The sequence below is a fragment of the Condylura cristata genome, unplaced genomic scaffold (genome assembly GCF_000260355.1).
Source record: "Condylura cristata isolate star-nosed mole 26May11 unplaced genomic scaffold, ConCri1.0 scaffold00001, whole genome shotgun sequence".
In the NCBI taxonomy this organism is placed as follows: Eukaryota; Metazoa; Chordata; class Mammalia; order Eulipotyphla; family Talpidae; genus Condylura; species Condylura cristata.
This window is the reverse complement of record NW_004567102.1, coordinates 77,797,598-77,812,472: the sequence shown is the minus strand read 5'-3', so window position 1 is coordinate 77,812,472 and position 14,875 is coordinate 77,797,598. Positions and strand designations below refer to the sequence as shown.

General features: G+C 39.4%; 1 protein-coding gene across 1 annotated transcript in view; it reads right to left on the bottom strand.

The window, feature by feature from the left end:
- ADGB (androglobin) overlaps positions 1 to 11,501 on the bottom strand; it is a 110,680-nt gene extending 99,179 nt beyond the window's left edge. The window contains exons 1-3 of the mRNA XM_004674136.1: positions 11,428 to 11,501; positions 2,700 to 2,862; positions 353 to 445 (exon numbers count right to left, since the gene is read on the bottom strand). Coding sequence (XP_004674193.1) covers positions 353 to 445; positions 2,700 to 2,862; positions 11,428 to 11,501 — 330 coding nt within the window. The remainder of the gene's footprint in view (positions 1 to 352; positions 446 to 2,699; positions 2,863 to 11,427) is intronic.
- Between the last annotated feature and the right edge of the window lie 3,374 nt (positions 11,502 to 14,875).

The following is a 14,875-nucleotide window of genomic DNA, read 5'->3' as shown; positions in this document are numbered from 1 at the left end:
CCCAGTCGCCGATTCCCTCGCAGTTATCTACCTTCTAGTGAGTCCAGGGTGTTTTCGTTTGGGGTAAAACTTGTAGTAAGTGAGTCTATAGTCCGTTTTCGGTCCTCAGTTCCTATGCCGGCTTGGATGCGGTGATCTCGGCGTCTTTACTCTGCCGCCATCTTCCGGAAGTCCTCAGTCTGTTGCTTGCTAGTTTTGTAGTGATGAGCTTTTAACCTGCTGTGCCACCAAGGAGGGCCCAGCAGTTAATTAATTTTTCAAAGGAAAAATTATCCTAAGTTGCCTTAAAAATGCAAATTTTCATATCTGGTTATTAATATATATTTTGTTCAATAATAAAAATATCCCTTACCCGATTAAACAGAAATTCCTGGGGACGTTTCCAAGAATAAACCTTCAGTGATGGTGGTAATTCAATTTTTCCTTCAGGATCTTCAAAAACATGCTATACAAAAAAGTACATATATAAATCTATCTATCTATACACACACACACACACACACACATATAGTTTTGTAGAAATAAAAATAACTCAATCCTAGTTAAAATTAATCAATAAATAGAGCATTGGTAGAGCAATTTGTGTTTGTTGCCAGAGCTAGTTCATGGAGTACTCAGGGAACACTGACATTAAAATTATATTTAATTAATTAAATTTTGATTTTTTGAGCTGTTTTGATTGCAGAGGAAGCAATATGCATGAGCTACTTTGGTATGTGAATTAGGTATGATAGGAAAGCAATTTGCATGGACCCAAGGTGACCAGATTTTTGACTGAAATGATTTTTATCTGTGTAGGAAGATGGGAAAATCCTTAATTTTTAATGATTTGAATCATAACAGGGATTGTGTGTAAGTAAAATTTATATCTTTAATGTGACTGTTCCTTATTGTTTCCACTGAACTTGTTATTTTGAGATAGTTACTGTCATTGTATGAAATAATGCTGAGTTTCTATATACTGTTTGGCCACCTTCCTTAACAGCTTCCAAACACCCCATCAACACAAGTACCCCCAGTGTCACTACTTCATTCACTCATTGAAAGAATCCGAGTTTCCAGCTTGGCATTATTACTAATATAATTGTTAAAATATTTGTGTATGTTTTATTGATATTTTGTGGGATCATAAATTTGCATCTCTCTGGGATAAAGTCCCAAAGATGAAATATATTCATTAATTTTTGAACCCATAGTATGAGTTAATTAATGAGCTCTGGAGAAAATAATATCGAAATCTCTGAAATGATAATAGTCTAGTTAAGTTAGACAGAATTCAGATGGCTACTATGCAAACATCCTCACTACTCAGAAGGCAGAAGGGAGAAAAGATCCTTAAAAGAAAAAAAAAAGATAAAAAAAAACATAAAAATTGCCAGGAATGCAAATAAAATGCTTGAAGAATATAAACTATCTGTATGAGGCTGTGGGGTTCAAGGACTAAGTTTAACTTGAGTGAAAAGGTTGTGAACATCTTGTTACAATGATAGATAAGAGCATATTTGTAAGCTCAGGTCTATAAGTGCATTATACCTTATTTTGATCATATACTTCCATTCCTCCCTGCTTTGTGGTATCTTCAGATTTTGGAGTGACTCATCTCTAGATCTTTCTCAGAGTTCAACTGCTCAGTTGAGGATTAGCACAATCTATCTTCCTGAAGGAAAGTCACGCACAGTACCCTAAGTTTTGAATTACTTATAAAAAATGTAGAACGTGACCCTTTCCATTTGAATTCAGAGGCTCTTTGTATGTAAAAGTTCCATAATCCTCAATATGAGCGTGCATTATCTCACACATTTTAATTTGAAATTGTTCAAATACTAAGAGTCAGCTGTTACTCTTATTTATTGAATATCTCTTGTATACAAATTACTGATATGAATCACAGTTTGTGATTCTGAATTTCATGAACAAAAATGCAAATGTTAATAAGTACATTGCAGACAGTTCCATGCAAACAAAGACAGCAGAGTTCAACTTCGTCTTTCCAACAATTTTGCTTGTGTTTTGAAAATTCTATTATTTTCTATAAATACTTCCATTAAATGAATTGCCATACCAAATAGGTCAAATTTAAAATGCACCTGAGACCCACAGAGTCTACAAATAACTCTTTAGAAACAGAGCAAACATTTTTAAATAGGCCAAATAATATAGCTGAAAAATGTGAAATGTGCGAATCCCATTGTCAGCCCTAATTCTGGGGACATATATATACAAATGGCCACAGGGAAACTGCGTTAAAACTCAGTTACTAACAGTAACTGAGATCTTTACCCACATATCTCAGGGAGGAGGATACCAACAGGGATTCAAATCTTATCTTACAGCAACACCTCTTTTTAGAAATCATCTGTCCTATTAACCTCAGATAACCGATCATAGATATGTTGGGTTCTTTCATTTTCAAAATCACCATCTGTAAATATCTGGTAGGCAAGTGCATCCAAAATCATCATACTAACTTGTCCTATCAATTTCCCCTTTATTCAATCATGACTCCTTTCTGTGTGATTCACTTCGGTGAAAGCTCAGGACTAAGGCTTGGAAAGACAAGGTAGGATAAGTGGATATAGACACAAATTCATTTTGGAATAGAGCGTGGGGAAGAATGGGAACGTTCACATATAACAAATATTATTCCATTACAATACCACAAACCAACATGAAATCTAGTCACTTTCAAATTTACTTACAAATACGGGGCTTTTTCCACTTTTGTCTTTTTCTTTTCCACTTTTGCCTGCATCCCACTTTTCTGCATTTATGTCTGCCTCATTCCACTCTGGCCAGATTGGGAATTTCCCCTTCTTCTGTTCAACAGAACTAGATTGTACATTACTGCCAAAAGGGTAAAGACTAAAGACAGAGGAAGTGTTGGGTTAATTATATTTAAATCTCTGAAATAAAACATTGGGTTGACTGGTGACATCAATTCAGTAGTCATGTTAGATACAGCTTTCGATACAGTCATTCCAGGATGTGAAAATAAAATTGTTCATTATCAGAATCAGGATTTTTTATTCAGGCAGACATCAGAAAAAAACAAGATTTCTCTTCAACTCTTTCCATGTATTCTTTTTCACTTTTGAAAAAGAAACTCTTGGAGAGCCATACCTCTATCTAGTGTGAGACCACTCTCTTTCCATATCTGGACTTAAGACTTTATTCTTTATATGTTAAAATAAAAGATTTCTCATTTTATAAAACTTAAAAGCCTTCTCTAGAGATGCAGCTTAAGGCCTAACAATCTGATCTTCATTTACTATCTCATTTTAAAAATCCTGAAGATTTTTACTTCTCTACATAGATATAGGTACTTTTAAAATCTTAATCTACTATCTTGCTAGAAAAGGAAGTCTGAGAATTACAATGGTGTTCATAGGTAACATGTAATAAAACAAAAGAGAAATGGAAGATTAGAATAGTTTTTAAGGGAAAAGAGACAATTCCCACAATAGTAATAGACAAATCAAGACATAAATTAATACATGATAGTATCTCTGGTTTATGGGTATTGGTATGCCTATAATGGTAAAAAGAAATTGGTGATTTTGCACCACTCAAAAGCATGGAAACAATCCTCATTCTAGAAACTCAAAATCCTTTTTCCCCTATTTTTTTTTTTAAAGATTTATCTATTCTATTCATATAAGAACTAAGGTACAGGCCAGAGGTACCAGGGAGTGTGTGTGTGAGAGGATTCATCAGAAACAGAGCAGGAAGATCTACTAAAATACACTGTTGAGGGGAGCAGCAGGTGGGCCAGAAGAGGTTTGCTGTTACTTAACCCCTTGAGCCACCACGGAGGTCTGAAACTCAAAATCTTAAAAATTTTGTAAAAGGAAAATTTAGTTTCATAAAATAGGAACCCTACTGAGATCATGTTTTGCTTTCCTCTTCATTCTGTCAAGTGCAAGGAAATGTTCAGCTCCTTCCTCAACACTGTGAAGTTTTATCACTAACTGATCTATGTTCCTATCATGTCTGCTGAGTGCCCACTTCTGGGTGGCAGATGGCTGACTTTTCCTTGTGTTCTCACAGGGTGGAGACAACTGTCTGTCACTCTGGCCGCCTCTTATAAAAGGGCAAAACTCCCACTCACTGGAGCTCTATGCTCATGACCTCACCTCAAAGCCCTAATTCTCAGTACCACCATAGTGGGACTAGAATTGCATAATGTAAAATGGCGTAAGGTGCGTCACAGTGAGTCTATTGTAAAGATAGTCCAAGAAATGCAACCAAAGACTTCCAAAGCAAGGGAGAATGGAAGGAATGGGTCTGACACTAGGAACAAGTCACTGTAAACTCTGGCTTGGCAGAAGGGAACTTAGAGTGGAGTTCTTTTAATTAAGCTCAAATCAAACAATATATCAGGAAACTAAAGACTTTTAGAAAAACACCACTTCAGAATGACAAAGGAATCTCCCTCAGCCAAATGTTCACTTAGTTTTAACTAACATGCATTGAACACCTGCTCTGTGAGCCAGAGGATGGGGTTATAGGCACAGAATACAGATCTCTGCACTTGAGTTTATTTTAGCATGCAACAGAAAATGTCAAAACATAATTCGGTATCTGCATAGAAAGAACTATTTGCACATGGTAAGGGGGATGGGTGGATTTTGCCCAAAGTGAAACAATTAGGAGACATCTGAGCTGTCTTGAAGGATAACTATCAATAGGTATTTTCCAGTTTGAAAAAGGAGAAAGGTCATCGCCAAGAAGAGAGGACCATATAGATGACAGACCGGGCAAGAATTAGCAGATAGAGCACTTAACTCTTCAGTGTGTTGGGGCAGGTGTGAGAGGTAGTCAGGTGGGAGAAAACACAGGGACACAGGTAGCACCGCACTGAGTGCCTCTTTGGGGAATTGACCTTTGGTTCCCAGTGTTGATTTTGCCGATTAGATAGAGATAGTTGCTTATAAACCACTAGTTTAAAATCGAGCTTGAAAAACACTGAAGTAGTATGACTTAAAAAGAGCACAGAGGGCCCTCCCTGGTGGTATAGTGGGTTAAAGCACAGCACTAAGAAGTTAAAGCCACTTCAGCATGAGTTCGATCCCCGCCTTGGAGGCGACCACATGGCACAGCAGACCTCTCCTGATCTTCCCTTTGCTCCCCTCAGCAGTGTACTTGGTCAATCTGCCTGTTCTGCTCCCCACTCTGTCTCTGGTGAATCATCTCACTGCCTCTGCACCTCTGGCCTGCACCCCAGTTCTGTATGCATAAATAATAAATGAATCTTTAAATAAAAAGAGTGTAGAGGCAATAAATTATGAATGACTGTTTTAAGATAATTTCCCTCAGATCTGGAAGTTTTATTCTTTTCATTTCTGTGGAGCTGCAAGTAATGTCCCCACTTTATTTTCTGATTTCAGTAATTTGCATCTTCTCTCTCTCTCTTGTTCCATTTAGCTAAACTTTTGTCAATTTGCTGATCTTTACAGAGAGCCAAATTTCAGGTCTATTAATTTTCCCTATTGTTTTTCTACTTTATTGTTAATTTCTGTTCTAATCTTTGTTGTTTCTTTCCATCTGTTAGTATTGATTTATGCACTGGAAAGAATAGGACTAGCCCAGAGCCTGTGTGAGTCTTTCCATCATTATGGACATTTCTCTGGTGTTGGGGACTTTCTCATGCATGAGACTTTTTAAGAAGATGACTTAAATGCCTACAGTAACAACTAAAACATCTAAGAACAAAATATACAGAGATATTAATGGTAGGTTAGATACAGAAAATTAATGGATTTGAAGAGATAACAATAGCTTGACTCAAAGTAAAATATTAAAAAAAGAAAACAAATGCAGCATCAGAGAACATTGAGAGAACTTCCAACAGTTGTCTAAATTTAAGTGCTATTAGGGTCACCAAAAGGAGGGTTGGAGACAGGAAAGCACAGTCAAAGAAATAATGATTACATTCTAAAAAACTTTAGTGTATTTACAAATTCAGATTCAAGAATTTCAAAAAACATGTTTAAAATCATGCCAACTTACAACATAAGTAAATGAGTCAAAAGTAGTTGTAATAAGAAAATATTAAGTGATTTTGGGTTGCTGGGGGAGGGATGGTGATACAAATTATATGCAGAAGAACAAATAAGAGGAAATGGAAGCACTCATTTAAAGTAATGTCAGTAAATTTACAACCTCTCTAAAGAACTAAAACCAAACAAAACTCTGTCAAGCTAGCAGGCTAGGTGAAAATATCTTTTAAGAAATGAGAGTGATATACACACTCTTATTCCAACATTAAACGCTGAAAATATTCATTAGCATAAAAAATAAAATCTTCACCACAATAAAAAATAAATATGTTTTAGGCAGAAGTAAAAACATTATGAGGTGGAAAGATGATCAATACAAAAAACAATGCAAATAAGTAGTAGTAATGAAATGGCTCAACAAGCTACTATTTTAAAATGTTTATAATGTATATGGGGCCCTCCCTGGTGGCACAGCGGGTTAAAGCACTGCACTAAGAAGCTAAAGCCGCTTCCGCATGAGTTTGATCCCCACCTGCCCCGGAGGTGACCACATGGCGTGGCAGGCCTCTCCTGACCCGCCCCCTGCTCCCCTCAGCAGTGTACTTCGTCGATCTGCCTGTTCTGCTCCCCACTCTGTCTCTGCTGAATCCTCTCATCCTCCACATCTCTGGCCTGTACCCCAGTTCTATATGAATAAATAAATAAATCTTAAAAAAATGCATTAAAAATGTTTATAAGTAACTGTTTACAAAGATAAAAGATGTAGTAAAGGGTTAGTAACATATAAAAGTCAATGTATGAAAGCAGTAACTTCTTTTAAAACATATTGCTTTATTTTTTAATTTTTGCATAAAAGAACTGAGATTTTGGCCAGAGGTACAGGGATGAGAGTATTCACCATAGACAATGGAGAGAAGAGCACGTGATTTACTGAAATGCACTGCTAAGGAGCGCAATAGCTAAGACAGAAGAGGTCTGCTGTGCCTTGTGCGTTAACTCCCTGGCCAGGGAAGGAGCTCACCCCTTGTGATGAAAAGGTGCTGGCTGAGGCTTAACCCCTAGGCCATCAGGGAGGCCCCCTAAAAGCAGTAACTTAAAGATGGGGACGAATATGTACCCTACTGTAAGAGACCAAAACAAGATATAACAAAAAGCCAATATAAGGGATAAATAGAAGTTTAAAAAAAAAAAACAGTTAATACAAAATATGACAAAAGAAAAAAAAAAGAATACAGAAAATAAATAAATAAATAAACCTGTGGATTTTAAAAGACAAGCTAAGGAAATTACAAACGTCATTTTGTCACAGCAATATCTGTTCTTAAACTCATAATACATAGTTCAATAAAATCTACTTTCTATGATATATTTCATTACTTAGTCATATACAGTAAAACACATTTTGTCTGCATCTTCCATGTCTCCTGCACATTTGTGATAAATTAAATACCGTGCATATTTTAGAATGGAACAAGTCAAATTGCCTTTATACATAATAAAAACAACATGCAAGTATACTAAAAATATATTTGATAATGCAATTAATTACTAATTTAAACTAATGTGATTTTAAAACTTAAAACCACTTGTGAATTATATACTTAGGAAAGTTACTCTTTTCAATTCTTAAGTAACATGATTACATAATAAGCAATAATATACATGAGTTGAAAACCATCAGACAAAACAGAAAATTAGCTAGTTAACTCAATAGAAACTTTTAAGTAAACAAAACCAAAAAACAAAAGAGCAGAATCTGATATATACACACTCAGAGAGACTCCTGTAGATGCCCTAATTAGATTATTTTCACTGTAGGGATGTTAAAACTAGTAAAATGAGATTCTGGAATTTGGCGTTGTTTTCTTCAGGCATGCTGTTCATCTAAGGTCACGATTTTATTCATAGTGGGAGGCATTTTATTTATGCAGTGTGTAATCAGCATGCCTTCTTGAGCAGTGGTAGTTAGTACTCTGAAGGAATCATATATGAATAGAACTACACAATTGACTTAATTTGGGCTAGGGACATACTGAGTCAGGCCCTTCAGCTATATCACATATGTAAGAAAATAAAATGCAATCTCAAAAAAATGTAAGAATTAAAAGGAAGTTAAACCTCGGTGGTTGTGTTAAATTCTTTTTCTCCTATTTTGATGAAAATGATTTAATTGGGCATTTAAGTTTTAAAGTTCAACATTTATTTTTTCAAGTCCTTGTGTTTAGGTGATTACAAAGGTCAGTTTCTATGCTAAAATTAATGATTTTTCATTAAATAGTCCTGCATTGAAAGAAGAGAAAGTAATTATAAAAATAGAAAGATTGCTTGTTCAGTGTCACAAAAAATATTGGTGCTAGGGTGAAATCTAGAAGAGAGATTCCATTTTAACACTGAACAAAAGTATAGATAAAATAGAAATAGTTTAATGAAAAAAAGTGACAGCCAGTTAATTAGCATAATGTTTCTCAGTCTTATTTACCATTAATTTGGTCACATCTAGCAACAGATGATTTTGCTTTCTCAGCGTAACATCTCAGATTTTGAACTTTGCCACAAAGGGTCCGATCAGAAAGAAAGGGAAAACTGGGCTTCAGTAAAATTCGGAAGGCATGAAAACTAAGCTAGGTAATTAACGATGAGCTTCTTTAATAAGCAGATGGCAAATGCTTACATGTGTTAGCCACCATGCTAAGCAAAACCCAAGCAACATGTAATTTTAGGGAGTAAAAGAGATATGCTATTGGTTAACATCCCAGAGAATAGGCTGTCCCAGGCTGTCACTTTTAGGACGGTGAAGACTTTTTCTCTTTTTACATCCAGGACCATGTTTGAGTTGGATGTATCTACTATTGGATGGATAGCCTGCAGGTGTGGCAAAAGTTACCTACCTTAACATTTATTCTAATTGCCCCAGGTAAATTTCAAGGGACGTTACTCTTGTTAAGCTTTGATCCCTAGACCCCAGACTGTTATATTGTCTGTTGTATATGATTTGTCTAGTACCTATGGTTAGCTTTCATCTCACAGGTAATGAATTTCACTCTCCATCACCTAATGATGCAACAAAATCTAATAATTTGACATTTGATATGCAATAATTTCCAACAAAACAAAACTAGACTTGTTATATGAGCATAGGCCATCATATTTTCATCCATATATGGCACTTTTATTAATGTACTATAACTCAGATACTTCTGGAAAAAGAATAAACATGCTAGAAATAACATTATCTCAAAAAGAAGTGGGAAGCCCCAGTAAAGGAAGACTCTAGCATCTTATCAGCTGGGAACTTATCTCTTCCTTGTGACACAGTCATCACAGGACCAGACCACTAACTGTGTTTTATGGCAAGTGATTTGATCAGTTTCTTTAGAGAAGTTAACAATCTCATCTGTTTCAAGATATAAACTATTTTAAGTCAAAGATTTTCTGCAAAGTTATCATACATTGACAAATTGTTCTGATGTATTTAAAAATTATTTTGTGGACCTGTTATAATATCTAATTTAATCACTGTGATCTTGTCACTAATTAAGTAAACATTTTTGAATGTCTGCTAGATATGACCCAGGAATTACTCTAGGTATTAAAGATTCAATTGCATATAAAATAGAAAAAGAAAAATCTCTGCCTTCATAGGAATTAAATTTTACTAGGAAACCATGAGTTAACATATTTGAAAGTGAAAAATACAGTATGTTAAATGAGCAAAAATAATAAGAAAGAAAAATAAAGCAGCAAAAGGAGTATTATGGTTTGGGTAGAAAAGCAGAGGTTGCAAATTTCAAAACAGCTAAAGAAGCTGACATGGAAAACAGCAACAGGAGTCCTTCCAGGTGGTGCAACAGGTAAACGGCAGCACTACCAGGCTAGCCACAGCCACCTCAGCATGAGTTCAATTCCTGGCCAAGGAGGCGACCCAAATGGTGCAACAGACCTCGCCTGTCACCCCTGTTATTCTCCTCAGCAGTGTATTTCAGTTGATGAGTTGATGCACCTGTTCACTCTGTCTCTGGTGAATCCTCTCACCACCCCTGCCCCTCTGGCCTGTACCCCAGTTCTGTAAGCACAAATAAATAAATATTAAAAAAAAAGAGATGAGGCAGCAACCCATATGGAAATAATAAGGAAAGAGCTTTCTAACAGCAGAAACAGCAAATGCAAAGGCCTTGAAGTAGGGTAAGGTCTGGGCTGTTATTCCACGTAGTGGAGAAGAGCTAGAGCGTGAGCCAGGGAAGCAGAGGGTAATAAGAAACCTGAACTTGTAGGGCCTTGTGGGACTTGGCTTTCTAAGATTGGAAACCACCAGAAAATGTTGAAATGGCATGACTTACATAGGCTTGCAGCAAGAGAGTGATCACTGGGAATGTAAAATAGGGTCAGAAATGTACTTTCATAAAACAAATAGATTATTTGGCAGCCTGCTTCTCAGAGAGGACACAGGAATTGGAAGATCACAGACATGGTCATGAGTCTTGCAGTAGATTCCATAGAAGGAAAAGGCTTAAATGCTAGGGGTTAGTGAACAGAAGTCCGATGAGTGTTTCTTCAGGCAAGGAAGGAAAAGCAGGAGCAGGCATACAATATATGAGAATTCACTGGAAAAAAAAAAAAAAATTTCCTGGCCATCCCCTACAGGTATGGAGGGAAAAGTACAAATGGTCCTAAAGGAAGCAGGTTTGACAGCTGGCCCTCTCAAAACTGGAGTAAGTTCTGGAAATCTTAAAAAATCAAATAATAGCCCAAATTCTGTCTAGCATTACTGGGTATTTCTAGAGAGAAAGGAAACAGTAATCGTCGTAGGTGGTACCTACAGACACAGTCAACAGCAACCCAGATCAGAGAGGCATCAGAGAGAGTTCATGCATGCTTTCTTGATTTAAGGATTAGTAACGAGAACTACATAGCTATACCACTGTAACATTTTGAAAACCATTTCGTGCCTGATATCATCTGATTCAAGATCTTTGACTGCTGGAATCACCATACTAAGAACCACCTCCTTCCTGCCTTCTATCCTGCCTTCCTGGGTCAGGCACTGAGGCCTTTGGGCTAGGACTCCTTTGTAAGGAAGTCACACAGACTGTAAAAGCCTGGGTGAGCTGTGAACAGAAGGAAAGGGGGCGGAGATGGGGGCGGAGCGGGGAGGGGGCTGGTTAACGCGGGTGGGAGGAGCCAGGGGATTTGCAGCAGAACAACTGAGGCAGGAAAACCAGGGACTCTGGAACGAATTTGGATCTAGGTAAGACAGAGGCAGCAAGCATGTGGGAAGACCAGGAAGGAGCAAAGATCTCCAGGTCTGGGCTCCGGGGCACCAGGAGAACAGGGGATCCCCTGCCCTGTCTGACTTTGCTACAGGGAAGCAGTCAACCGAGAGGCCAAAGGGTTAGGCCAGGGGTAGTAAGGATAAACAAAACTTCCTTACTCTTTAGTTTTATCCGAGCTATGAGCAGAGTTGATGCGGTGCACCTCTTTCTTTTTGGTTTGTTTGGAAGTCATGGCAAAGACGACCCAGGCGGAGATCTGTTCCCAGCTGCGAACCTGCTCCCGCTCCCGCGACCCCAATCGCGTCTGCTGTTGCCAGGAAACCGCTGCGTCGCGCCTGAGGTGTCAGTGTCCAAGCGCCTCTGGCAAAGGCGCCTAGGCTGGCTTGGGGCCGCGTTGGGAACCGGAGCCCCAAAATGTGATCCACATCGGGGCGCTGTGGGGAAGGGGGTCTGGGGAGGAACCAGGGTGCCCAAGGGCATGGGTTTCACAGTAGGATTCAGGGGCAGCTCTGATAAGCTGGAGTTGTCTGCCGCTCCAGGCAGAGCCTCGCTCTTTGGGATTTTCAGCTTTCTGAAGACGGCTATTCTGCTAGGTCGGTCCTCTCTCTGCCCCTTTCTCCCCTCTGCTCAGTCTCTCCAATAACACGGAAGCATTGAGGATACACTGGTTTTCCGAGGGACCTGACCACAGTGGGTCCAGGAACCCTGCAGGAGAGGCTGAGAGTGACTGCAAGAGTATGAGCAATTCAGCACATCAGATACCTTGGTTGTTCTTGGAGACATGTGGAAAGATACCAGGTGTGCAGGCTTCAAGCACAAATCCTATTAAGACTGGCGCTGAATTCGCAGCTTACCCTTATTTTTCAGTTGTGTTGTGTGGTTGGCCATGTTCCTCTGGAAACTCCCATTACTCTTTACACAAAAGATGGCTAATACCTGAGGATAAATAAAATGTACTGAAAATGTTTAGCACTCCACTTAACACAGCAAATCAGTGTTCCTATCTTGGAGACAAACATCAAACGGCTTCAAGGAACAGGCAGATAAGATGTGAGTGAAACAGAAAATGCTCACACTGGGCAATCTTGAAAATTCGTTAAAATGAAACAAGCAAACATTTTATTCATTAAAGTGAAACCAGCAGAAAAAAAAAAAAAAAAGAAAATGAAACAAGGACTGTGCTGACCAGTGCCTCCTCATTTCAGCCAGACTTGGCCACTCACAGGACTGAAACTTAGGAACCCTGTCATGCTATGGGTTCTCCCACCAGCCTTGAGATTAATGTTCTTTAAATAAGAAGTCCCCACCGTTGTGAGTGATACAGGGCAACAAGGGGCTCTAAAACTGGCTAAGGACAATGTCCGGATAGTTTACAGGTCACCCAGCTCTTCCCCCCACACAATGGCAAAGTCGACTCAGGTTCAGAGAACAACAATAATGGGATTTGTTTAACCAGGGAAGCTAAGAATCACTGAGGCCACAAAAGGCTGTTTACCTCACCAGAAGCAGTGTCCAGTGTCCTAAAGTCCTAAACAGAACGGCTTCCAAGAAGCTTCTTCCTGCTACTGAGGGATGGCATGGCACAGCTGGACAGTAGGCCTGGATTTAGCTCACGAGGACTTCAGAAGACACAACAGGAGATGTTCACCGGAACTGCCCAGATGAGCCAGCACAGCATCAGAGTAGCGACCTTGAAAGTAATAGCTGCAGTGGTCGAATGATGGGACAAACCGCCACACTCGCTCCTTTTTCCTTCCAGGCTGTAACCGCAGCACAGCTGGGAGCAGTTCTAATCTCTGGGTTACCTGCAAAGTCTCTGAACTTTTCTTCTCTGAGGTTGGCTGCTGGAATTGTCTCCATGTCCTTCAGCCTTCTGGAAGATCTGCAAGGTCGGGGCAGGAATGGCGACCCCAGAATCACAGTAGATCTAAAATACTGAAATCCCAGACACGCAGTCCCAAAGGCTGAATCCGGGGAGCGGCCTCTGCAGTCTGGTGGGTTTCTTTTCAGTCTGAGCCACCACCACTGATACTCAGTTTGCATTTCACCTGGGGCTATTATCCTCAGCAGCAACCCCTTCCCCCCCTCAGGAGGTACCCACCAGTAACAGTCTTTGGCTTTTGAACAGGAATGAAGCAACTTCCTGCAAAACTAATTTTCAATTGCCCTGAGTGCCAAGCCCTCTGCACCCAGGGCAACCTCGGCTTGTCAGAATCTTGGTCTTGTTGTTATTGAGAGTCACATAGATGACAGCCAGCAAGCAGCTTCATTGCATTTCTGTATGAAAGAGAAACAACTTCAGGGCTCCGTGGTGGCATAAAGGTCAGTGCTTTCACACTGTCATCACTGTAGCCTGACTTCCATTCCCAGACAGGAGGGAGATGCTGACCCACAAAGAGTGCAGCAGACCTCTCCTGTCTCGCCTGCTTCTCCCTCAGCAGTTATTTCAGTCCATCTGCCTGTTCTGCTCCCCACTGTGTCTCCCATGAATCCTCTCACCCTCTGCACCTCTGGTCTGCTCCCCTCATGCTTTTATGCATAAATAAATCAATCTTAAAAAAAAAAAAAAGAACAGAAGAACAACTTCAAAGTCGGTAGGTTTAATACATGACAGAATTTCCCTACAAAATTCTCCCAAAAACATCCTGAGGACTCCACTTTATTTTAATCTCATGATTGAAATTTTCAAAGAGTTGTCCGAAGTGAAAACAGAGCACCAAACTTTGATGAAATATTACTGACTAGTGAATCTTACCAGAGTTATTAAATGCAGTCAGTCATCAGCATATATAAGGACTGCTAGGTGAAAATAGCACATTTTAAGTAACCGGACTGTGGACAGCTGAGTTGTCTGCAGCTGGGTCTATTCCTGAGCATTGTTCATGGTTGGGAGATGCCAAGACTATTACTGTAAGAGAGGTCTTAGAAACAAAATGATCTACCACCCATCCATATGTTACAGGATCTATATGTTACAGGATCTCCCACCCATCTATATGTTACAGGATCTCCCACCCATCCATATGTTACAGGATCTCCCGCCCATCCATATGTTAACAGGATCTCCCACCCATCCATATGTTACAGGATCTCCCACCCATTCATATGTTACAGGTGGTGAACCCTTAACCAAGAGCAAAGACATAACTTGTAAAAGAAGTTGCATGGCTACTTAAGGGTAATGTTTGAACTAGAAACGTTATGAAAGGGAGGAGCACTGGGTGAAGCCAAACATCACCATTCCACACAGGCTGTCTTTTAATTTATTAAAAATAAGGATAAAAACGGGCCCTCCCTGGTGGCGCAGCGGGTTAAAGCACAGCACTGAGAATCTAAAGCCACTTCCGCTTGAGTTCGATTCCCGCCTGTCCCGGAGGTGACCACATGGCGTGGCAGACCTCTCCTGGCCCGCCCGCTGCTCCCCTCCGCAGTGTACTTCATCAATCTGCCTGTTCTGTTCCCCACTCTGTCTCTGGTGAAGCCTCTCACCACCCCTGAACCTCTGGCCTGTACCCCAGTTCTGTATGCACAATAAATAAATCTTTTAAAAAAAAATAAGGATAAAAACAAGGAAGTCAACATATTGATGATATGAAGATTAAAAAG